This window comes from Anomaloglossus baeobatrachus, chromosome 8 (assembly GCF_048569485.1).
Source record: "Anomaloglossus baeobatrachus isolate aAnoBae1 chromosome 8, aAnoBae1.hap1, whole genome shotgun sequence".
In the NCBI taxonomy this organism is placed as follows: domain Eukaryota; kingdom Metazoa; phylum Chordata; class Amphibia; order Anura; family Aromobatidae; genus Anomaloglossus; species Anomaloglossus baeobatrachus.
Genome location: NC_134360.1, coordinates 66,940,573 through 66,967,693, shown reverse-complemented (window position 1 = coordinate 66,967,693; position 27,121 = coordinate 66,940,573). Strand labels below are relative to the sequence as shown.

At 42.9% G+C, this 27,121-nt stretch overlaps 1 protein-coding gene and 1 pseudogene across 1 annotated transcript; both read right to left on the bottom strand.

The window, feature by feature from the left end:
- Positions 1-1,087: 1,087 nt before the first annotated feature.
- Positions 1,088-1,834, bottom strand: LOC142250020 (large ribosomal subunit protein eL6 pseudogene; annotated as a pseudogene).
- A 7,729-nt stretch (positions 1,835-9,563) lies between these two features.
- LOC142249835 (thiosulfate sulfurtransferase-like) lies at positions 9,564-26,466 on the bottom strand. Its single transcript, XM_075321760.1, has 2 exons — positions 25,584-26,466; positions 9,564-11,005 (listed from the first exon to the last, which is right to left on the bottom strand). The coding sequence occupies exons 1-2, from the start codon at positions 26,173-26,175 to the stop codon at positions 10,710-10,712; spliced, it is 888 nt and encodes a 295-aa protein (XP_075177875.1). The 5' UTR covers positions 26,176-26,466; the 3' UTR covers positions 9,564-10,709.
- Between the last annotated feature and the right edge of the window lie 655 nt (positions 26,467-27,121).

The window sequence follows — 27,121 nt, the reverse complement described above, 5'->3', positions numbered from 1 at the left end:
GTTTTTTTACCTCAGTATTTGAAGCCAAAACCAGGAGCAGTAAAATCAGAGAAAAAGTGTGTGAACGTGGCCTAAAGATAAGTGATAACTTATTCATCTGTGTGGACCGATTGCTGGGACCCGCACCGATCGTGCAACTTTTATCCCCCATTACACTGGAGCTCGTGTCGACCCCTGATCCATTCATTCCCTCAGTGGCTGCGAGCGCTGCGCTTGTTATTATCCGGCTGCTCCACAGAGGATGAATGGAGCTGCGGTCACACACCCCACAGAGGATGAATGGAGCTGCGGTCACACACCCCACAGAGGATGAATGGAGCTGCTGTCACACACCCCACCTGCTGCTGCAAAAAGTTCCCCAATCTTCCGATCGGTGCGGTTTCCACTGGTCTAGTTCCACCGATCAATAAGTTATCACCAACCTACCCTGTGGATCGGTGATAACTTGTTTTCACCAAAGACCCCATTACTGCAAACGACTATAATTGTACATCCCAGTTATGGTGCACAATATAGATGTGCAGGAGCCACCTGTGTATACAGTCAAAGCAACACAATAATGGGGATAACGCTAATGGGTGTTTATATTTAGCTGTAGGGTGGGCCCCTGGAGTCAATTCCCCTGGTGGGCCCCAGACAGCCCAGTCCGCCCATGTATGTATATATATATATATATATATATATATATATATATATATATATATATATATATATATATATATATATATATATATATAAAGACAGGAAAGTTAAAGTTTGCAAAAGACAATTCTAAACATTAATACTCACCTTTTATCTAAGGTATGGGCAATTAATATTAACCACTTAGAGCACATGTGTTAAACTCTGGCCCATGTGCCAAATATTTTATTTTGCCTGCAATGCTATTCTGTATGGAGGACTATGTGGGGCCTATTATTCTGTATGGAGGGCTATGTGGGGCCCATTATTCTGTAAGTAGAACTATGTGGGACCCATTATTCTGTATGGAGGGCTATGGGAGGCCCATTATTGTGTATGGAGGACTATGTGGTGCCCATTATTCTGTATGGAGGACTTTGTGGTGCCCATTATTCTGTATGGAGGGCTATGTATATGTAGGTCCCATTATAATCGCCTCTTTCTTGATGACGGACAGGAGCTGCGAGTCAACAAACTTCTGGTCTGCTTTGCGCTGTTGTGTAACTGTATTTTTCCTTCTCTGTGTCAAAGATCTCTCCCTCCTGGTGTTTGGGTTTTCTCAGCTTCTTCTTCTTGAAGTAGGAGTCCGTTAAGTGTTTTGGGACCTTGACTTTGGAGATATTAATTTTAGTAGATGTGGCAATGACAAATTTCTGGTGAGCTCTTCTGAGAGGAACTCTGTTGATGGTCATAGAACCTGATACCAACAGAAGGCCAGTCTGAAGTTGCTTCAGGAAGACAACACGCTTTCCCCTGTGACGTCCATGAAGGAGAATCAGCACGGTCCCAGGGGTGATGATGGAGTGCAGATTAAGCTTGTGCTCGTTGAAGGGTTTCTTCCCGTGGTTCAGAAGCTTACGTGGAACGTCTTCGGTAGGATAGTAACGGGGCATTTTGCGCAGTTTAACCACGCGTGTTCCGCCATTCTTATCTCCACCAACTGTCTTAGACACGGTAGCACGTGGCCTCTCCCGCTGCTTCTTCTCAATCTTAGTCTCAGGGGCCTTGTACTTGCGCTTGTACAGTGCTTTCCTTGCAATCATTGCAGATCGAGAATACTTCCCAATTCCGCGTACCAGTACTGGGTTGCGGCTGCCATGATGCTTCCTGACCTTCTTCACAGCCTGTTCTTCTGCCATCTTGGCTGAAAGGAAAAAAACTCTAATACATGCCCTTATTATCTCCTGTATGGATTATTGCAATCTCCTGCTCTGTGGCCTCCCTTCTAACAGTCTCACACCCCTACAATCTATTCTAAACTATGCTGCCCGGCTAATCCACCTGTCCCCCCGCTACTCCCCGACCTCTCCTCTCTGCCAATCCCTTCTCTGGCTTCCCATTGCCCATCAACTTATATACTTATACCCTCTGGTAATAAAACGTCCCGGAATAAAAAGAAACCACTATGGATAAATAAGACTGTACAAAGTATAATAAAACAAAAACAAAGGGCGTTTAAAATCTTGAAGGCTGAGAATACAGAAATAGCAATGCAGGAGTATAAAGATATCAATAGGCAATGCAAAAAAGAAATCAAACAAGCAAAACTAGCTACTGAAACAAAAATCGCCAATGACATTAAAATAAATCCCAAAATCTTTTATAAATACATTAATGCCAAAAGGAAAACAAAGGATATTATTGGCCCCTTAAAATATAATAACAAGTTAGTTATAGAGGACAAACAAAAGACTGAGATATTAAATAGGCATTTCTCATCTGTGTTCACCAAGGAACTGACTGTACCAGGCATTATTCAACAAGTGAAAAATCAAAGTTCACCACCCGATATAATTAATTTAACACAAGAAGAAGTACGCCTACGTCTGAGAAAATTAAACATTGACAAATCCCCAGGGCCAGATGGCATTCATCCACGAATATTGAGGGAATTGAGCTCCGTAATTGACAGACCGCTGTATCTCATCTTTTTAGACTCGCTTGTAACAGGGTTCGTGCCTCAGGATTGGAGGATTGCTGATGTGGTACCGATATTTAAGAAAGGTAAGAGGGTAGATCCAGGCAACTACCGTCCAGTAAGCCTGACATCAGTAGTATGCAAAGTTTTTGAGGGCATTTTAAGGGATGACATGCAAAAATATGTTGCAGAAAATAATATAATAACTGACAGACAGCATGGATTCATGAAAGATAAGTCGTGTCTAACCAACCTGTTGGGGTTCTATGAGGGGGTAAGTGCAAACCTGGATCTTGGTAATGCAGCTGATGTGATTTATTTGGACTTTGCAAAGGCATTTGATACTGTACCACATAATAGCCTTATACTAAAGCTCCAGAAGCAAGAACTAGGGGAAACTATATGCAACTGGGTAAGGAATTGGCTAAAAGATAGGAAACAAAGAGTAGTCATAAATGGAACATTCTCTATATGGGCCATAGTCAGCAGTGGGGTGCCGCAGGGATCTGTGCTAGGACCAATTCTTTTTAATCTCTTTATTAATGACCTTGTGGATGGGATTGATAGTAAAGTGTCAGTCTTTGCTGATGACACCAAACTATGTAGGATATTAAAAACTGACCTTGATAGTACAATATTACAAAAAGATCTGGATAAGATGTCAGAATGGGTAGATACTTGGCAAATGAGATTTAATGTTGATAAATGTAAAGTAATGCACCTAGGACGGAGTAATCCTATAACTGCGTATACATTAAATGGAAGTAAACTCAGGACTACAGAACAGGAGAAGGACTTGGGTATTCTCATTAGAAATAAGCTGAGCAGCAGCACTCAATGTCAAGCAGCAGCTGCAAAAGCAAACAAGATTCTAGGGTGTATAAAAAGAGAGATTAGATCCCGTGATCCCAACGTATTGTTACCCCTCTATAAATAACTTGTAAGGCCCAATCTGGAATATGGGATTCATTTTTGGGCTCCACATTTTAAAAAGGACATTTAGAAGTTAGAGTCAGTTCAAAGGCGGCAACTAGACTACTACAAGGAATGAAGGCCTCCCATATGATGACAGGTTGAAAAAGTTAGATATGTTTAGCTTAGAAAAAAGACGTCTCAGAGGAGATCTCATTTATATGTATAAATACATGTGTGGTCAATATAAAGGACTGGCACATGACTTATTTCTTCCGAAGACAATACTAAGGACCAGGGGGCACTCACTGCGAGTGGAAGAAAAGCGATTCCGACACCTAAATAGGAAAGGGTTCTTTACAGTTAGAGCAGTCAGACTGTGGAATACCCTACCACAAGAGGTAGTAATGGCAGATACTATAACAGCTTTCAAAAAAGGGCTGGATGATTTCCTCAGTACACAAAACATTGTTGGTTATAAATGACTTGGTGACCAGGTGTAGAACTGGTGGAGGAAGGTTGAACTAGATGGACCTAGGTCTTTTTTCAACCTTAGTAACTATGTAACTATGTAACTATGTAACTGCAGTTCAAAACACTAACCATGACATACAAAGCCATCCACAACCTGTCTCCTCCCTACATCTGTGACCTAGTCTCCCGGTACTTACCTGCACGTAACCTTCGATCCTCACAAGATCTCCTTCTTTACTCCCCTCTCATCTCCTCTTCCCACCATCGCATCCAATATTTCTCCCGTGCCTCCCCCATACTCTGGAATGCTCTGCCACAACACATCAGACTCTCGCCTACCTTGACAAGCTTCAAAAGGAACCTGAAGACCCACCTCTTCCGACAAGCCTACAACCTGCCGTAACCCTCAGTCGGATACAGCGCCGCACAATCAGCTCTACCCTCACCTACTGTATCCTCACCTATCTCTTGTAGACTGTGAGCCCTCGCGGGCAGGGACCTCTCTCCTCCTGTACCTGTCTGTGTCTTGTATTGTTTATGATTATTGTACTTGTCCCTATTATGTACACTCCTTTCTCATGTAAAGCGCCATGGAATTGATGGCGCTATAATAAATAATAATAAGAATTATTCTGTATGGAGGGCTATGTAGGTCCCATTATTGTGTATGGAGGACTATGTGGGGCCCATTATTGTGTATGGAGGGCTATGTAGGTCCCATTATTGTGTATGGAGGGCTATGTGGGGCCCATTATTGTGTATGGAGGACTATGTGGGGCCCATTATTGTGTATGGAGGACTATGTGGGGCCCATTATTGTGTATGGAGGACTATGTGGGGCCCATTATTGTGTATGGAGGACTATGTGGGGCCCATTATTGTGTATGGAGGACTATGTGGGGCCCATTATTGTGTATGGAGGACTATGTGGGGCCCATTATTGTGTATGGAGGACTATGTGGTGCCCATTATTCTGTATGGAGGACTATGTGGCACCCATTATTCTGTATGGAGGACTATGTGGGGCCCATTATTGTGTATGGTGGGCTATATGGGGCCCATTATCCCCTATGGAGAGCTATGTGGGACCAATTATTCTGTATGGATGGCTATGTGGTGCCCATTATTTTGTATGGAAGGCTATGTGGTGCCCATTATTTTGTATGGAGGACTATGTGGGGCCTATTCATCTCTATGGAGGGCTATCTGGGGCACATTATTCTGTATTGAGAGCCATGTAAGGCACATTATACTGTAGGGAGAGCTATGTGGGACACATCATTTTGTATGGAGGGCTATGTGGGGCCTATTATTCTGTATGGAGGACTACGTGGGGCACATTATTCTCTATGGATGATTATGTGGGGGCCATTATTTTGTATAGAGAGCTATGTGGGACCAATTATTCTGTATGGAGAGCTATGTGGGGCCCATTATATCCAAAAGATATAACTTTCTTTTATTTATCCTTTGACATAGTGGTAAGAGGGCTTATGATGGGGCAACAAGTTGTAGTTTTAAGTTACACCATTCATTTTACCATAATACTGTACTGAATAATGGGGAAAAATAATAAAAAGTATGGTAAAGTGTTAAAAATCACACAATTCCATCATTGTTTGTGTATGGGCTTACTGAAAAATGATGTGCCTAATTCATTAAAAGGCACACAGCAATTAATGAATTAGTAGGCACATTGGGACTGTAGCAATTTATAGGCAAAATGTACACCCCTAAGGTAATGGATAAGATGAGCGGACATAGGGTCACCTGCTGTCCTGTCTATGCTCTGCCTATTTTGGTGATGCTGGCCGAAACTGGTATGAAAATGGCAAAAATCGTACAAGTTTGCTACAAATGAAGGTATTTTACACTAGAAAACACCTTCGTGAATTGGGCCCTAAATGTTGCATCTTTTAGGGGAGTTTGGTAACCAATCCTAGCTTTTCTGACATTTTGATTTTTTATTTGGCATTGCTCCTAGAGGTTAAATAAATGTGGCAATACCAAATATGCATTTTTTTTTAATTATTTCTGACTTTTCAATAGGGAAAAATAGGAATTCAATTCTTTTTGTAATTATTTTTTTGTAAATAATGAAGAAACACAATCATTTGTTTAGATTCCTTGGGGTTTGAATCTGGGATTTCTGGTTTGCTTGTACCTTATAATGCAATACCTAAGAGAGAGATACACTGCAGGATGGGCTGTACACAGGGAATAGAAAGGAGAAATATATGGCAGGATATGTATCTATTTACAGGGGGCTGAGAGGAGAGATACACTGCAGGATGGGCTGTACACAGGGAATAGAAAGGAGAAATACAGTTAGGTCCAGAAATATTTGGACAGTGACACAAGTTTTATTTTAGCTGTTTACAAAAACATGTTCAGAAATACAATTATATATATATATATATATATATATATATATATATATATATATATATATATATATATATATAATATGGGCTGAAAGTGCACACTCCCAGCTGCAATATGAGAGTTTTCACATCCAAATCGGAGAAAGGGTTTAGGAATCATAGCTCTGTAATGCATAGCCTCCTCTTTTTCAAGGGACCAAAAGTAATTGGACAAGGGACTCTAAGGGCTGCAATTAACTCTGAAGGCGTCTCCCTCGTTAACCTGTAATCAATGAAGTAGTTAAAAGGTCTGGGGTTGATTACAGGTGTGTGGTTTTGCATTTGGAAGCTGTTGCTGTGACCAGACAACATGCGGTCTAAGGAACTCTCAATTGAGGTGAAGCAGAACATCCTGAGGCTGAGAAAAAAGAAAAAATCCATCAGAGAGATAGCAGACATGCTTGGAGTAGCAAAATCAACAGTCGGGTACATTCTGAGAAAAAAGGAATTGACTGGTGAGCTTGGGAACTCAAAAAGGCCTGGGCGTCCACGGATGACAACAGTGGTGAATGATCGCCGCATACTTTCTTTGGTGAAGAAGAACCCGTTCACAACATCAACTGAAGTCCAGAACACTCTCAGTGAAGTAGGTGTATCTGTCTCTAAGTCAACAGTAAAGAGAAGACTCCATGAAAGTAAATACAAAGGGTTCACATCTAGATGCAAACCATTCATCAATTCCAAAAATAGACAGGCCAGAGTTAAATTTGCTGAAAAACACCTCAAGAAGCCAGCTCAGTTCTGGAAAAGTATGCTATGGACAGATTAGACCAAGATCAACCTGTACCAGAATGATGGGAAGAAAAAAGTTTGGAGAAGAAAGGGAACGGCACATGATCCAAGGCACACCACATCCTCTGTAAAACATGGTGGAGGCAACGTGATGGCATGGGCATGCATGGCTTTCAATGGCACTGGGTCACTTGTGTTTATTGATGACATAACAGCAGACAAGAGTAGCCGGATGAATTCTGAAGTGTACCGGGATATACTTTCAGCCCAGATTCAGCCAAATACCGCAAAGTTGATCGGACGGCGCTTCATAGTACAGATGGACAATGACCCCAAGCATACAGCCAAAGCTACCCAGGAGTTCATGAGTGCAAAAAAGTGGAACATTCTGCAATGGCCAAGTCAATCACCAGATCTTAACCCAATTGAGCATGCATTTCACTTGCTCAAATCCAGACTTAAGACGGAAAGACCCACAAACAAGCAAGACCTGAAGGCTGCGGCTGTAAAGGCCTGGCAAAGCATTAAGAAGGAGGAACCCGGCGTTTGGTGATGTCCATGGGTTCCAGACTTAAGGCAGTGATTGCCTCCAAAGGATTCGCAACAAAATATTGAAAATAAAAATATTTTATTTGTCCAATTACTTTTGACCTCCTAAAATGTGGAGTGTTTGTAAAGAAATGTGTACAATTCCTACAATTTCTATCAGATATTTTTGTTCAAACCTTCAAATTAAACGTTACAATCTGCACTTGAATTCTGTTGTAGAGGTTTCATTTCAAATCCAATGTGGTGGCATGCAGAGCCCAACTCGCGAAAATTGTGTCACTGTCCAAATATTTCTGGACCTAACTGTATATGGCAGGATAGGGCTCTGTTTACAGGGGGCTGAGAGGAGAGATACATTGCATGATGGGCTGTACACAGGGAATAGAAAGGAGACATATATGGCAGGATATGGATCTATTTACAGGGGGCTGAGAGGAGAAATACACTGCAGGATGGGCTGTACACAAGGAATAGAAAGGAGAAATATAGGGCAGGATAGAGCTTTGTTTACAGGGGGCTGAGAGGAGAGATACACTGCAGGATAGTGCTGTTTACAGTGGCTGAGATTAGTTGAGCTGGCCTGCTGCTGAGAAACCAGTGATAAAAAACTGCAAATGTCACTCTACTTATGCATATGACAGAACTATCTCCTGATAGATCTGCCAGCAAAAGCAATAAACACAACTTTTACTGCTATTGTTGAGTAGTGCAGGAGAGTTGAGCTCTGCTAGATGCAGTTACTGATGTAAAATGACTCTGGCACTATGCCGATGTAGATATAATTGGTCACGTGTCATATTGTACAGGAGCAGAAAGTGCACAAAAGATCTAAGGTGAATTCTGCACTTTCATTAGCTTGATAACTCAGAGTAAGGGCTTGTCAGGAGCACACATGAGGGGGCCCGCAGCACTGAGAAGAAGCAAAAGCTGCAGGAAAATATCGTTTAACACAAGAATAGGATTGCCAATTCTACTATGTGAAGCTGGATGCACTGAGGGAAAATAAAAATTACTCAAAAGATACAAGCAAAAAAAATATGTTGGGCTTAGTCTGTATATTAGCCATAACTATGCATTTTCTATGTTTTGGGAAAAAATGCAATTCTGTGAATAATGTATTAAAATGAGTCTAAAGGAAATTGTAAATGAAGCTTTTCATGAACGAGGAAATATTTCCCATAATAACAAATATCCATAGTTTGTTAATAATGTATAACATTGCGTTATCTACAGAACATAGTGGGCAGTAATCTTTTATTCCACAGTATATCTAAGTTTATATTCAATATGTATCTTTGTATATAAAATGACAATGAATACAGCCAATATCATATGTCTTAAAAGCACTAGAAAGCATTTGTAAGGATACATTAGCGGAGGGCAAAAAAAAAAAAATCCAGTCTTCATTATAATAGCAAAGAAATTTCAGAAAATAAAAAAAAATTATAAAATTTTATACTTACAGTAATGTTTTCTAATATAGGAGCCTCGGAGATAGAGCAGACGTGCGCAGATTGTATAGGGAATGTGCAGCATAGTGTATCGAGAAAATGGACATCTTGGTAAGTGATGCTCCATTTAATTTTCATTAAAACGAGAGCCAACAACTAAATAGTCGACCATGTAATACAGGCCAGGTCTGCCAGAGAAGAGGCACTCTTTGTTAGAGGTTCTCTGCTCTAAGTAACCCCCGTCTATGATGCCATATGCTCGTGGGGCATGTTGAAAAGGGCCATCTTCAGGAGGCCAGCCTTTTAATTACGGCAACTGGCTCGGACTCAGCATCCTCCTGCCCCATTACTGTGCCATGTCTGTACAATATGAATATTGTTTCCATTATAGCTAAAGGCAACCACATTGTATAATACATGACAACACTGAGGCTTTTTTTCTTAGTATTTATTCATATCACTTGTAAGCATCCAAGGACAGATACATGTATGTATTAAAGCACCTGAAAAATCTGCAGTACCAGAGAAATGAGAAATGAACTGTTAAAGTAAGCAAGGATTTAAGATATTCAAATCTGCAAAAAAAAAAAGTTTGTAATGGGTGAGAGTCCATTTTTTATACAAAGAACTGCTTGGTGGGATTGGCTACGTTGAGTGGATGCTGGGAGTGTTTGCATTTACTATGCAGTTATGTATTCTAAGATTTGCCATCATGAAAGAAATGCCTAAACTTATGCATGGTATGTCCATATTTCTGAGGACTATAAAAGATATGATTCTCAGTAAAATACTTTGGAGAGTTTTGGACATCACATGCCTGTGTATTTCTTTCATTCTCACCAGCGTCATAGAATAAACCCCAGAAACTATTAATTGAAGTGAGAATTACTTCAACGGAGCCTTTCCCCACAGACCAATGTATTGATTTGAAGATCTATTTCCACCCAAATTGTAATTTGGCATTAGCAGTATTGGTATTCAAAAGTCACCTGGTGGCACCTCCTGTGGTTGGACCTTGCCAAACATTTCTAACTTTCTATTCACTAAAGATTTGGTTAGAAATCTTTGTTAAAGGGAATCAATCAGTAGGTTTTTGCTATGTATTCTGAGAGCAGCATGATGTTGGGGCAAAGATCCTGATTCCAGCGATGTGTCTACATGCTTTCATTTTTATACAATGTATTTTTTCAATGCTGCAGATCTAGCACAGCTCAGAATGCTGAGCCCTGTGTAACCGCCACTGATTGGCAGCTACTTGTGTACACTGTGCATTGACAGAAAGCTGCTAATTAGTGTTGGGGTGGAGTTACACAGTTGACTAGGAGGCATGAGACACCTAGTCCTGTAGTGATAATCTCCTGTTGATAAAACACATTTTATTGAAAGAAGAAAACACAGCCTAGTAAATGATACATCACTGGAATCAGGGCCTCAGCCCCTACACCATGCTGATCTCAGTAGCAAAAATCTGCTCACAGATTCCATTTTTATGATACTAAAATTTACCAATCCCTTTGCTTTGTATAGTTTTACTGATTTGTACACGACGATTATTTGATCTTCATGGTGTCACTTCGCTTCCTTCCATTGAGTAACTCTGTCTTCTGGTTTAGACCGGTGGAACCATTCAAACCATGACCCATCATACACAGCAGTATCTTCCTTGCCCAAAATAAATGAGGCCATAACCAGTTGGCACGCAGTGACGCCACGCCGACAAGTAATTGTCAACGGTTTTGTCAGATCAATTCCTTTTTCGCTAAAAAGTTTTTGCATTTCTTCCGGGGACTTCTCAAATCCTTCTTCAGTCATGAAACTTGTAAATGGGAGGTTCAAGGATCCAGGAATATGTCCGGGGAATATCACTGTAAAGAATAAAGAAGTAGTGAGATTATATTGGAAAACTATGTAATATATCCCTGACATCAGCGGCCATATATATACACAACACTGGCAAAAATTACCGAAAGAGGCCACTGCAAAATTTGCAATTTTTCTGATTTTTCTCTTTATATTTTTGAGTAAAATGTAAATTGTTCTTTTATTCTATAAACTACTGACAATGTCTTTGAATTTCCAAGCAACATATTTTGCATTTATTTTCTGAAAATAAGAAATGGTCAAAATAACAAAACAATGCATTACTTTCAGGCCTCAAATAATGCAAAGAAAACAAGTTCAGAATCATTCTTTCACACTGCTTTTGGGTGACCTTATGCAACTCCTGGCGCAAAAATGTAAGCAGTTCTTCTTTGTTTGATGGCTTGTGACTATCCATCTTCCTCTGGATTACATTCCAGAGGTTTTTAATGTGGTTCAGGTCTGTAGATGGGCTGGCCATGACAGGGGGTTTGGATGTGGTGGTCCTTCATCCATACATCGATTGACCTAGCTGTGTGGCATGGCGCATTGTCCTGCTGGAAAAAAACAGTCCTCGGAGTTGGGGAACATTGCCTGAGCAGAAGGAAGCAACTGTTTTTCCAGGATAACCTTGTATGCAGCTTGAACCCCTCGTTTAATAAAAGAAAAACCCACAATGGTCACAGAAATAACTTGAATCTGACAAAGGTAATAATTAATAAAAAAAAATCTATGAATATGAACAAATGAAAGTCAGACATTGTTTTTCAACCATGCTTCCACAAACATTTTTACAAAATAAAACTCATGAAATAGGCCTGGACAGAAATGATGGTAACCCTGAAAATAATGTGACAAAAGGGACATGTTAAATCAAGGCGTGTCCATTAATTAGCATCACAGGTGTCTACAATCTTGTAATAAGTCAGTGGGCCTGTATATAGGGCTATAGATACTTCCTGTGCAGTTTGGTGACATGGTGAGTACCACACTCAACAAGGACCAGAGGAAGCAAAGGAAAGAGTTGTCTCAGGAGATCAGAAAAATAATTATTGACAAGCATGTTAAAAGGTAAAGGTTATAAGACCATCTCCAAGCAGCTTGATGTTCCTTTGACTACAGTTGCACATATATTATTCAGAAATTTAAGATCCATGGGACTGTAGCCAACTTCCCTGGACGTGGCCTTAGGAGGAAAATTGATGACAAATCAAAAAGACGGATAATACGAATGGTAACAAAAGAGCCCAGAAAAACTCCTAAAGAGATTAAAGGTGAACTTCAAGCTCAAGGAACATCAGGTGTCAGATTGCACCGTCTGTCGTCGTTTGAGCCAAAGTGGACTTCATGGGAGATGACCAAGGAGGTGGACACCATTGTTGGAAAAAAAAAAAAAAATAAATATAAAAAAGCCAGACTGGAAGTTGCCAAACTACATGTTGACAAGCCACAAAGCTTCTGGGAGAATTTCCTATGGACAGATGTGACAAAAATTGAACTTTTTGGCAAGGCATATCAGCTCTATGTTCACAGATGGAAAATGAAGCATATCAAGAAAAGAACACTGTCCCCACTGTGAAACATGGGGGAGGCTCTGTTATGCTCTGAGACTGCTTTGCTGCATCTGCCACAGGGTGTCTTGAATCTGTGCAGGGTACAATGAAATCTCAAGACTATCAAGGGATTCTAGAAAGAAATATGCTGCCCAGTGTCAGACAGCTTGGTCTCAGTCGCAGGTCATGGGCTTTGCAACAGGATAATGACCCAAAACAAACAGCTAAAAACACCCAAGAATTGCTAAGAGGAAAACATTTGACTATTGTGAAGTGGCCTTCTATCAGCCCTGACCTAAATCCTATTGAGCATCTTTGGAGAGAACTGAAACTGCTGGAAAAGGCAACCTTCAAACACCAGACAATTGGAGCAGTTTCCTCTTGAGGAGCGGCCAGAATACATATCGAGAGGCGCAGAAGTCTCATTAACAGTTACAGGAATCGTTTGATTGCAATGATTGCCTCAAAAGTTTGTACAACAAAAATATTACATTAAGGAGGAGGCGGAGCAGGAAAAGGAGGAGGAGAAGGGTGCCATCATTTCTGTCCAGGCCTAGTTCATGAGTTTAATTTTTTTTTTTAAATTCTGTGGAAGCAGAAAAGCAGCAATGTCTGACTTTCAGGTGTTCATTTTCATAGATTTTTTATTATTAGTTTTGTCAGATTCAAGTTATTTCTGTGACCATTGTGGATTTATCTTTCATTAAACGAGGGGTACCAACAATGTTGACCACATGTGTATATTATATACTCTAGTCTCTCTTTCTATATGAATAATATAGTAGTAGGGTGTGCCAACCCCGTGCCAGCAGCCAGGCTGCTTGGATCCGGATCCGCGGTGGCCCGAGGGGTCATGCGGCCACTCAAATGAAGGTGGTATTTACAGGGGATTGTGTTTAGAGTTCGTGACGCCACCCGTGGTGTGTGGTAATGAGGAGTACTACCGCTGCAGTTGGGAGTACCCGGGGGTGATGGAGTGGGGCAGCCAGGTGTTAGGACCCTCCACGGGTAGGGGGGAATGCCCTGGGACTCGGTGATCGTGTTTGGGGGTGCCGTGGGGAGCGAAGGGGTCACTTGCGTACTCAGTCCATTAAGCTGACACCGACAACTGGATAAACCAAAGTTCTGTATACCGCTGCCGCTGAGGGGAGCTATTTCGGGTCCCGTCCCCAGTGGTGCTGCCTGGTGATCCATGACCTTCCTCCTGGCACTAAGTTTACTTCTCTGTTGGTCCCGGTAGTATGGAACTAGTTGGGTTCCGCTCCCCACTATGGCTAAGTGTGGGAGCTTGCTTGGTTCATGCTTGGGATTTTCTGGACCGTTTGAGTAGAAAAAGTCCTATCTCCCTCGTTGCTCTAGTACCCCGATTTTGGAGCAGGTGGAGAGCGGATCTTGAAGGCTCCGTTCTCGTCGGGTAAATTGTCAGGTTGCCTGAAGCTACTCCCTGACCTAGGGTCCACGTACCCAGGTCACAGCTCGGGGATGCAAGGCCGCCGGCTGTCCTCCTCGACAGTTCCGTGCCCCTTTCCACGATCCCCTGCGACCGGGGGTCCAACTCCTCTAGGCCCAGACAACCGTAAGCCACCTAGGTAACTACTTAGGAGCCCTGCTCCTGACCTCCTCTTTCCTTCACTTCAAAACTACTTCCTCCGACTGACTTACTCTCCTGACACTCCTGACCTCCCTTTAACCAACACCCCAAGTGGGCAACCCTATTCCACTCAGGCCGTCCACTGGTGTGTCTGGTGGGTGTGGTGCAGAGTGTACCTAGGATTTTAACTAGCTGTTGTAGGCAACACCATGTAGTTGGGGACCCATAACCAAGAAAGAGTTGGATATTGCACGGAAGGGCAGATTGTACAATACCCTGTGATGACCTGATAGTCCAGGGGCGTCACAAGGGCATATTACAGCCATCTAAATGCACAATGATCACTCAGCACTTTTTAAAGTCATGATGACATGTTTACTAGTATCGACAAGTCTACTGTAATAAAGCATGTGTGGGAATCCATACACTGATCAGCATGCATAGACTGTTTGCTCCTACTGAACACTGAAGATTGCAAAACAGTATGAGTAATACATGATATTCTAATTTGAAGATTATTTTAGTTTACATACCCCAGTTTTCATAAAGAGTTAATAAAAAAAATGATTCTAACTGACTAAAAACAATTAATCAAAATTGCACAAGCAAAAATTTGAGGGCGCGTTAAATCCACACCTACAAATGTGGGAACAAGCCTGTAGGTTGCAAAAGTACCATCTAATAAACATTTGCATCAGTGAATTCTTTGTATGAGGAAGTCAATAAATGTCAACATCCACCACAGATACTAACACTTTAGTTTTCAGGCTAAAAACCACACTTGTATACACGCTGTAATAGACTTTCTAACCTCCATTGCCTTGCATTATATGGTATTTTTGTGGATTTTGCAAAGCAAATGCACAATTTAGGGTAAGCGGATCCAAACTGTAAAGTTAAGGGTTTGTACCGAATATGGATGTTTAAAGGCTGCTTTATACATGATATCGCTAGCGATCTGGTTAGCGATGTGACACGCCCAGATCATTGCTACGGTTTGCCGAGATCGCTCATAGGTCGTTTTGTAGCGGTCAAACGTACACATCTCACAAACGACACTACATTGTTCAACGATATATTGTTTGACCAAGGCGGTCGTGTGGATGTTGTTCGTCGCTTGCAGGGTGTTAAACGTACCAATATGTCTGCTGCGTTCCAAACGACCAACAATATTTTGAAACTGAATGACGTGTTAACGATCAACGATTTTCAACCTATTTGCGATCAGTCAGAGTCACACGTAGGTGTCACACGCAACGACGTCACTGACGATGCCGGAAGTGCGTCACGAAAACCGTGACCCCAACGACATATTGTCAGATAAATCATAGCCTTAAGGCCGCTTTACAAGCTATGTTCACACACTGCATCTTTACTGCATTTTTGGTCATTTTTTGAGGTCACAAAGATGCATCTAAATGCATGCATTTCCTTCCCCCAGCAAAGTCCATGAGATTTCTATTTTGCTGTACACACTGGGCATCTTTTTTTTTGTCTGCATATTGGCTAGGTTTTTGAAGATGCAGAATGTCAATTGTTTTTGCATTTTTGAGCCCTTCCAGTCAATAGATTTGACTTAAAAAACGCATTGGGAAAATGCGGTAAAAACTCGGCAAAAACGCATGCGTTTTTTTTAGGCGTATCTGCAGCAGGTTAGTTTTTTGTAAGATTTTAGTGCCAAAAACGCTGCATCTTTGTGGTTAGAAAACATGCACTGTGTAAACATAGCCTAAAAAGCTCAGTGTCCAGTTCAACATTCGAGACTTGTATGTAAGCGAACCACTCGATCAAGTGTTGCTGTGCTCAGTGCGAGCCACTTGTTGTCTCTGATCGGCACCCTCTGGGGGTAAAAATGTTTTCAGATGTAGTGTGTACAAAAATAAAAAAAAAAACTTGCGAAGAACCGAACTGCCCCAATCATTGACTTCCAACGAGGTTGGGGCTCTGGGATCAAGTTCAGGTCAAATCTGGGTTCCGAGCTGAACCCAGTGAACCTGAACTTCAAGGGGTCCACTCATCTCTACTTAGGATAAGTTCCCATGTCCAGTTGTTGAGGAGAGCCATTGGATCAAGTACTTAACTTCTGGACATATAGGACTGTGGGAAGTGTGTTCAATGAAATCATTGCCCATCAGCATCACCGCAGATGCCCCCAGATGACATCCCAGACCTGCCCATCAGCATCACCGCAGATCCGCCCAGATGACATCCCAGACCTGCCCATGAGGATCACCGCAGATCCGCCCAGATGACATCCCAGACCTGCCCATCAGTATCACCGCAGATCCGCCCAGATGATATCATAATCCTGCCCATCAGCATCACTGCAGATCCGCCCAGATGACATCATAATCCTGCCCATCAGCATCACCGCAGATCCGCCCAGATGACATCCCAGACCTGCCCATCAGCATCACTGCAGATCCGCCCAGATGACATCATAATCCTGCCCATCAGCATCACCGCAGATCCGCCCATTGGTTAACCCATGAACTGTCCCACTAAATGGACATATCCCAACATATCCACGCCCCTAGCCTATATAAGAAGGAGCATGATTCTGTCTCTTTCGGTGCCATTTTGCTCTAATCAAGAAGAGAGTTCACATCTGACCCTTTGTCTGGTGTAAATTCTTTTAAGCATGCACTTGATCCACACCAATTACGTCAGGAAGTAGGCAACAAGTGAACCCTGGTTAAGAGTTCACCCTGAGGCTATGTGCCCACGGTAGTTTGTACCTGCTGATATATCCGCAGGTATGGCCGCAGGTTTCCCGCAGCTATTTTTAGTTGCGGTAGTACAGGGAAATAGCTGCAGTAAACCTGCGGACATTCGTGTGACTTACCTACGGAAGTCCCGGCCTCTATCTCCATAGTGGAGGGCCGGGATTTGCGCAGGTAATTCCGCAGGAATAATTGACATGCAATTAGGTGTGGCTGCGGGACATCCACAGCATGTTCCGCAGCCGCACGTATCCGCAGCATGGATACAGACACTCCCTATGTCCCATAAGATAACATGAGGAGTGTCTGCACTTGCTGAAACCTGCGGATTTATCTAGAAAATCCGCAGATTTTCCACAGATAAATCCGCAGGTTTAATCTCCCGTGGGCACATAGCGTAACACAGTAATCATCCATTAGAACGGATCTAGCGGCAATCCAATGACAAAAAAGTCGTTCAAACACAACTTTCTTTTCCGTTTGGAAAAAATTGATTTGGAAAGATGTTTTTTCTAATATGGGAGTCTATGGAAAACAAATCTATTAACTGATTGCTATTTATCTTCCATTTAAAACGGATGCAGTATGAAAAAAACAAATGAATGAAAAACAGATGGCTAAATAGCAATCCGTTATTAGATCTGTCCTCCCTAGTCTACTGTGACGCCCTGGGCAAGCCAGGGGTCACAGGTCATCACACCACCACACCCTACACCCCAGTTAGGAACACCAAGGCTACCAAAATCCTTGTTGCCTTCCTCCAGGGGCTGATGTTCACACCAGGGGGTGGGCCAGGCGGTTGGCTCCGCCCACCGAGGAGTTCACAGCCCTGGAGTCGGGAGAACCAGGCAGATAGAGTTTGGAGGGAGAAGTGGAAAGAACAGTTTAGCTCAGGCAGAGCTTGAGTCAAGTGAAGTGGTAGAGGAGCTTGAGAAAAGGAGTAAAGGTGACAGTTGTAAAGCCTGAAGTTGGTCCGGGTGTGTGCCCCGGACAGTGACAGCAAGGTCAGCAGACGGCGGTGATAGTCTGCAGGGGGACTGCTCGGAGGTTGCTGGAAGGACTGCGGACGGGTGGTGGCCCGGCGGTCTGGAGCAGAATACGAAGAACAGTCAGCACCAGGGCAGGGGCCTTTCGGATCCCAGCAAGGCTAGGAGTCGCCATAATTTGCCAAATCCGTCAGTGAAGGGGACGTCTGTCTCCTAACAACCAAGTCCCGATTGAAGGCAACCGTCCAACCGTAACAGAGAGACACCGCCACCGCCAGGGCACCAGTTTCTCAGGGCCAGCGCCTGCGGGCAAAGTAGGGCTCCTCCGGCCCATATCCAAGCCGGGGAGCGGGTTACCGGTGGGAACCCATCGCAACCATTATCATCATAGGTGCAGGACAGAGGGACCGTCACCTACTGGGGAAAGCAAGTGCAGCCGTCCGTGGGAACCGTCTTTCCAGCCATGTGTTTTACCGAGAACTGTGTCATCGTCTCAGGCTGAGTGAGTACCACAGTGCCGCAAGGCACAGCGCTGCCCCACGACCACGCACCCCACCAAGCCCTGCATCACCCACCTCATCACTGGGCCCCGGGACAACAACCCCCTACCCACGGAGGGGAGAACCAACAACTTTGCTGCTCCCTGTCATCAGTTTCCGGGATCCCCATACATAGCAGCGGTGGTGTCAACAAATCACACAACCGTGGGTGGCGTCACGGACAATAAACTATCCCAAAAACCAATCCCCTTTCACTCACGGGCGAGGAGTGCCGCTCGAGTCCCCGGGATCCGGCCCATCGCTCGAGCCACCGAGCGGCAGCAGCAGGCCGCAGCAGCCGCAGCGGCGGCCGGACCCGAGCAGTGGGAGAGCGCGGCGTCCCCTCCTCCGCCCGCGACACTACCATGTTAAAAAAAAAAGCAAACAATACATTTTTCCAAAAGGACAAGAAAATTGTGTTAACAGAACAGTGTTATGTGCAGCGTGGTGCGGGGTGGTAGCCGTTGGTGATGTAGTCCCACCACATTACATGAAGTTGGGGGTCCTCGCTGGGTGTGTGGACTCATGTTAAAGAGTTGATACACCTTTTCAGGATCCATGATGATGATGGCTTCGGATGGCCAGGACTAGATGTTAAATATGTCATTGAGGGAGAGCATCAGCTCTTTAAAAATGTGATTTTACTTCATAACCACTTGATGGCAACTATATAACAGACAGCGGGTACACAACTTGTCATACATTTCTTCACGAATACAGAGCATCTCCACACATCGTCTCATTACATCTTCCACCTCATTTGTTTCACCCTGCAATAACTTCTCTTGTTTCACCAACACCCAGCTTAGGTGTTAGGTACAGTCCATGAAAGTCACTTTTCCACCAGTGGTTCGTCATCTTATCTGCCTCTTAAGAATACTTTGCACGCTGCGACATCGCTAGACGATGCTAATGATGCCGAGCGCGATAGTACCCACCCCCGTCACACATGCGATATCTTGTGATAGCTGCCGTAGCGAACATTATCGCTACGGCAGCTTCACACGGACTTACCTGCCCTGCGACGTCGCTCTGGCCGGCGACCCGCCTCCTTCCTAAGGGGGCGGGCCGTGCGGCGTCACAGCGTCACACGGCAGGCGGCCAATAGAAGCGGAGGGGCGGAGATGAGCGGGACGTAAACATCCCGCCCACCTCCTTCCTTCCGCATAGCCGGTGGACGCAGGTAGATGTTCCTCGCTCCTGCGGCTTCACACACAGCGATGTGTGCTGCCGCAGGAACGAGGAACAACATCGTATCTCCTATTGGTGCGACATTATGAAAATGACCGACGCTACACAGATCACCGATTTTTGACGCTTTTGCGATCGTTTATCGGCGCATCTAGGCTTTACACGTTGCGACATCGTTACTGGCGCCGGATGTGCGTCACTTTCGATTTGACCCTGACGATATCGCAGTAGCGATGTCGCAGCGTGCAAAGTACCCCTTAGAGGACTGATTTGCTAATTTGGCTTGACTTAGCTTCAAACTTCCTGATGCCTAAAGAACTCCTGCCTGGGACACTCATGACTAGAGATAAGCGAATCTGAGGTTCGGTTTTCGAACCGATCACCACATTTAAAAATCAAGGTTTGGGTTCGGGGTTCGGCTGGATTACGTGCAAACAAAACTCGAGCAAGCAACGCTATGCTCAGGTACGCTTGGTGCTCAGCCCAGTGCAAGTTGCTTTCAGTGTTTGAGCGGTACACACTGGGGGTAACAACAGCGTGATCACATGTAGTGTGCAACTCAAACATTTTTGAGGGAAAAGCCTGCTCACTCTTCCATGGTAGTGATCTACTTATGGCTGGCTGTATGTGGGAGGGGAACCAAACTGCCAATCAGTGACTTGATCCAGAGTTCGGGTCAAGCTCGAGCCTGTGGAGCTAAACTCGTTTGCTGCCAGCTAACTGAACCTTCGAAGTTCGCTCATCTCTACTCATGACGTCTCACGTTTCAGTTCTGTCTTGGCCCATTTCCTTGTCTGAGCTGTAAATTCTGGGGCAAAACTGCTAGGCATCCTCAATCAGGACTCAAATCCATTCAGACACTTTAGTCCACCAGATCACAGTCCACCAGATCACTCTGTCTCTTTGTTTCTAGGAACTTGCTATCATTTGCCTTGGTCTCCTCTCACCCTAGGGACACCCACGTCATGTGGTCTTATCAATAACAAGGCCTTAGGTCTGTCTCTGTGACACGCTGGGCTCTATCTGATGTTCTCACTGGAAACTGTCCTCTGTCCTTGCACTCACGGCCCTTTAGTCCCAGACATGTCCTTGCCCTACTGTCGGCATAACACAATTCAACATTACACTACCACATCACAGTTCACATTGAACGCTACCAACACTTATCACCTTAGACATCACAACAATAATATTAGTGTCTTCAAGCAGGAACGTTGGCAATATGTCCATCTCCTTACATGCATATACCCTTAAAGACTTTTTATGTGGATTTTGGAGGTACATCAGGTTACAAAAACACGTTAAAAAAACCTCAGTGTGAACATATCCTTAGGCTATGTTCACACAGGGCGTTTTTAACATGGTTTTTGCCTTGGTTTTATGCAAATCTATGCTAATAAAATGCTGCCTTCACAGTCCCAGCAAAGCCTATGAGATTCCAGAAATCTAATGCACAAACAGACAAAGCACCTGAGGTTTTTTTGTGACTGTTTTGTTAACCTACTGCGTTTTTGAAAGAATAAGACGATGTTCACACAGGGCATTTTTGGAGCGTTTTTTCCTGACCAAAACTTGATCTTATGGCAGGATGTCTCCTGGGAGTCATCTGCGGTTTCGGTGCGGTTCTTATGGTGTTTTTGCAGCAGTTTTTCTATACTATGGGTGGTTTTTAGTGCCAAACCATGGCAAAAATGCTGCAAAGAATTGCCATGCTCATTCTTTGAAAAATGCTGCAAAAACCAAGGAGGGTGAAGCAAAGGAGAGCCAGACTGAAGTTTGCCAAAGACCATAAGGATTGGACCATAGAGGACTGGAGTAAGGTAATCTTCTCTAATGAGTCTAATTTTCAGCTTTGCCCAACACCTGGTCGTCTAATTGTTAGACGGAGACCTGGAGAGGCGTACAAGCCACAGTGTCTTGCAACCACTGTAAAATTTGGTGGAGGATCGGTGATGATCTGGAGAAGCTTCAGTAAGGCTGGAATTGAGCAGGTTAAACTTTGTGAAGTACATATGAATCAAGCCGCATACAAGGTTATTCTGGAAGAACAGTTGCTTCCTTCTGCTCAGGCAATGTTCCCCAACTCTGAGGACTGTTTTTTTCCAGCAGGACAATGCACCATGCCACACAGCTAGGTCAATCAATGTGTTGATGAAGGTCCATCACATCAAAACCCTGTCATGGCCAGCCCAATCTTCAGGCCTGAACCGCATTGAAAACCTCTGGAATGTAATCAAGAGAAAGATGGATAGTCATAAGCCATCAAACAAAGAAGAACTGCTTACATTTTTGCACCAGGAGTGTCATAAGGTCACCCAAAAGCAGTGTGAAAGACTGGTGGAAAGCATGCCAAGATGCATGAAAACTGATTAAAAATCATGGTTATTCCATAAAATATTGATTTCTGAACTCTTCCTGAAGTAAAACATTATTAGTATTGTTGTTTCTAAATGATTATGATCTTGGTTTATTTGCATTGTTTGAGGTCTGAAAGCAATGCATTGTTTTGTTATTTTGACCATTTCTCATTTTCAGAAAATAAATACAAAATCAATCACTGTCCACAGGGTATGGCATGGCGTTGCAAAATGGAGTGAGCCTTCCTTATTCAAAATCCCTTTTACCTTGTACAAATCTCCCACTTTACCAGCACCAAAGCAACCCAAGACCATCACATTACCTCCACCATGCTTGACAGATGGCGTCAGGCACTCTTCCAGCATCTTTTCAATTGTTCTGCGTCTCACAAATGTTCTTCTGTGTGATCCAAACACCTCAAACTTTGATTTGTCTGTCCATAACCCTTTTTTCCAATCTTCTGTCCAATGTCGGTGTTCTTTTGCCCATATTAATCTTTTCCTTTTATTAGCCAGTTTCAGATATGGCTTTTGCTTTTCCACTCTGGTTGCTCTCTGGCACTGGGAGGGTCAGTTCTGATATAGTCCTGGTATGTGTAGAGCTTGCTCCACATGCTGGGACCTGGGCTGGCCTCTATCCACAATTGCCTCTTTTGCAACATAGAAGCGGTTATATATACAGGTTACAGGTATGTGTGCTCCATTATGGTTCTGCTTTTAACGTTATCTAGGAGGCCGCATGGCACATGAAATACAGAATATAGAGTAGGACCCCCCTATTGAGATTTGCCGTGATGTTGGCAGGGGTAGCCCAAAGAATTGATCAATTACTTGCTAAAAATCTCATTTATATTACAGTACAGTTGGAATAAATCTGTGAATTTGCACTTTTTATATGATGCATGCCATTTTCAGATCGTGCTGGCTCCCCTCTCTCTCTGCCCTGAAGGCCAGCATCCCAGAGTCGCCTCTTCACTGTAGACGTTGACACTGGCGTTTTACTGGTACTATTTAATGAAGCTGCCAGTTGAGGACCTGTGAGGTGTCGATTTCTCAAACTAGAGACTCTAATGTACTGGTCTTGTAGCTCAGTTGTGCAGCGCGGCCTCCCACTTCTCTTTCTATTCTGGTTAGAGTCTGTTATTCCTCTCCTCTGAAGGGAGTGGTACACAACGTTGTAGGACATCTTCAGTTTCTTGACAATTTCTCGCATGGAATATCCTTTATTTCTAAGAACAAGAATAGACTGTCGAGTTTCACATGAAAGTTCTCTTTTCTGGCCATTTTGTGAGTTTAATGGAACCAACAAATGTAATGCTCCAGATTCTCAACTAGCTCAAAGGAAGGTCAATTTTATAGCTTCTCTAATCAGCAAAACTGTTTTCAGCTGTGCTAACATACTTGCACAAGGGATTTCTAAACATCCATTAGCCTTCTAACACAGTTAGCAAACAGTGTACCATTAGAACACTGGAATGGTGGTTATTGGAAATGGGCCTCTATACACCTATGTAGATATTTCATTAAAAACCAGACATTTGCAGCTAGAATAGTCATTTACTACATTAACAATGTGCAGAGTGTATTTCTGTTTAATGTTAGCTTCATTGAACAAAAATGTGCCTTTCTTTCAAAAATATGGAAATATCTAAATGACCCTAAACTTTTGAACTGTAGTACAGTATATGAAATTTCTGAAATCTCATAGACTTTGCTGGGACTGAGAAAGGCAGCGTTTTATTAGCATGGATTTGCAAAAAAAAAAAAAACATGCTAAAAAATGCTATGTGAACATAAGCTAAGGCTATATGCGCACGCTTCAGTTTTGTTGTCACAATAAGGCTATGTTCGCACGTTGCGTTTTTTATCGCGTTTCTGCAGCGTTTTTGGCGGCAGCGTTTTTGCGCTAAAACGCATGCGTTTTTGATTGCCAGCAAAGTCTATGGGAAAAGCAGAAATCCTGTCTGCACTTTGCTTTTTTTTCAGCAGCGTTTAATTTGCATATTTGTGGTCAAAAACCATGCTGAAAAAGAAGCAGCATGTCAGTTGTTTTTGCCATTTCTGCAGCGTTTCCTTAACATTGGAGTCAATGAGAAATGGCAAAACGCAACCAAAACCACAATTCCTGCGTTTTTCATGCTTTTTACCTGCTTTTCCACTGCGTTTTTGGCTCCAAAAACGCATGCTTTTCTGGGCAAAAATTAATGGGTTCTAATGTTCCTTTACACACACACAATAACCGAAAATTTAAATGTAAAAAAATAATAAACTTTACCTATTTTTCTGTTAAAATGTGCATAACCACTATTATTAAATTAAAATTGATAATTTCCCATATTGTTTTAATAAAAGTTAATTTTATCCTTTTTTCCTCTTTTTTCATTCTTTTTGACTATTTCAACTTTATTTCTCAGTGTCTTGATCTCAAAAACGCATCTGCAGAAACGCAGGTGAAAACGCAGGTAAAAAGTGCTAAAAACGCACTAAAAACGCGGTTAAAAACGCATGCGTTTTTAGCGCAGAAAAATGGCCAAAAGCCATTTGGTCAAAAACCAAGGGACGGAAAACATGCAGAATAAACTGCAGGTACTCCGACGCAACGTGCGCACATAGCCTTACTGCACCTTGTCCCAGAGAGCATGGAAATGTAATAAGGCTACATGCGCACGCTGCATCTTTTTGTAATCACAAATTGCAGCCAAAACTGCACCTTGTCAGAGAGAGCCTGGAAATGCTTGTAATTGTAGATGCGTTTTTGCTGCATTTTTGGTGCGTTTTTCACAACATGTGTTTTTGATGCGTTTATGTGACAAATGTTGAGAAAAAAAAAACGCAGGAAGAATGACCATGCTGCATTTTTTTTGTCACAAACTTTTGACAAATAAACTGCAATGTGCGCATAGCAAATCTGACTTCTCATAGGTTTTGCTGGGAAGTCAAATGTCAGAAAGTTCTGACAAAACTGCAGCCAAAAACGCAGCAAAAAAACGCAGCGTGCGCATGTAGCCTAAACCCTCCCCCCCAAAAAAACGCGTGTAATGATGGTGCATTTTGGTCCGTTTTTCAATAGAAGCAAGCCAAAAATGCAAGAACATAGAACATGCTGCAGTTTGTCAGAAGTTTGTGGCAAATACTGCAGACAAAAAAACTGCAACGTGCGCACAGCAAACCTGAATTCTTATAAACTTTGGTGGGAAGTCAAAAGTGAGAACTTTTTGACAACAAAACTGCACCAAAAAACACAACAAAAACTGCAGCGTGCGCATATAGCCTAAGCATGTCTATTCTGTCAGCGTGTTTGCCATGGTGAAGTGCAAAAAGAAAACACATCAAAACTGCACCAAGAACCACCAGGAGACTTCCTGCCACAAGATAAGTTTTTGCAGCAGAAAAAAAAAAAAAACGCACCAAAAAAGCCCTGTGTGAACACAGCCTTAGGGTTTAAACCTGAACTGTACCTCTATACATAGTTATCATTGATATACAGCTTAGGAACTACAAATTCTAAAGTTTCTATCAATTGAGCAAACACAGCTAACTATGCAGATCTCTCTTGTCCCGGAATAACCCCACCAGTTAATGTTTCTTTTCTTTACCGGCTCATTACGTCCTTTAAAAAAAAAAAAAAAAGTTGAAGTCTCACCTTCTCCAGGTTCTGGGTCTATACCCAGGTAACGTCCCTCAGGACGTGAATCTACCAACTGGAATTCCTTCGTGTTCCTGTTCCTCTGAATATCCTCATATGACTTCACCAAAGAAGGGTTCAGCACTGCTCGAAAAGACTCAGCTTTTGGCTTCTCCACTTCAGAAGTCACAGGGAGGCCTTGATTTTCCCAATTTCTGAAGCCCCCATTCAGAACAGACACCTTACTGTGCCCAAAAGCTCGAAACATAAACCAGGCTCTTGCAGAGTAGTAAATACCCAGTTGATCGGCATCATAAATGACAACGTGGGTGTCGTTGTTTATGCCAAGATTGCCCACGTACTTAGAAAAGTAGGATTCGCTGGGTAACATCGTTTCATATGGAGATGTCAGGTCTTTGCATTCATCGATATCAAAATATAAAGCGCCTGGTATATGTTTTTCTTCATATTCCTTGCGTCCATCTCGGATAGGTGGGTAGTAGAAGGAGGCATCCAGCACACGTAGGGCTGCACCAGGCTTGCAGGTTTTCAAGGCCTCAGAGAGCCAGTTTATGGAGACCAGAGCTCGGGAGAGAAGCTGATGAGGCATGCTGTGCACAGTGTTTCTGAAGCTTGGCAGTGACTTTCACATTGAGATTGTGCAAGGAATATCAAAGTTCTCTTGGATTGCTTCCAGGAGGCTGAACTCTGGATTTGTCAATCTTTTTCTGACGCCTCAACTTAATTCGAAACCACTTTACGGTTGAAAAACAAGTGCACACACCTCCCTCCGATTCCTTATTTTCTTGTTCGAAATGCTTTGTTAACCACTTCATCTTTGATTTATATTTTTGACCTCCTAATTCAAGCAGCAGAGGGGTAAATCACCGAAAAATACAGGATGAGTCATCATATTCTGGTCTGAAAGGAAGCCAAAAAGAAATTGGCGAATGAAAACTAAAAAGGGAAAACATGGCAAAGCAAATAAAAGTAAAAAATGTCATGCAAAATAAACATGTTAAAGGGTATAGGCAAACTGTGTGTTCACAGTGTTTTTTCCCATATTATTTTGAGCAGACAAATGCATCAATAAATGTTAAATACAGTAAAAAATAATGAATGTATTAATTTCCATGTAAGAACGACTTGCTGTTCATATGCTCATGCTTTGAGCGTCTTAAAATAGAAATATATGAAGCTGTCATGCTCGGGTTGGGACAGCAACCAACACTGAACTGAATTGCACAGAGGTGTGCAAGAGCCCTAAGATATGAGTACACGGAGTCTGTTTGCAGAGTTTTTGGAGCAGAAACAGAAGACTCTTTACCAAAAATCTGCAAACAAACTAGTGCATAAACTTGTTATCTCCCACCTGGACTACTGCAACCCCCTGCTCTGTGGCCTCCCCTCTAACACTCTTGTACCCGTACAATCTATCTTAGGCCCGTTTCACACGTCAGTAAAAAACACTGACGTTTTTCACTGGCGTGTAAAACACGCACATGTCCCTCCGTGTGCCGTGAATCTCGGCACACGTGGGTTGTCTAAGTGCAATC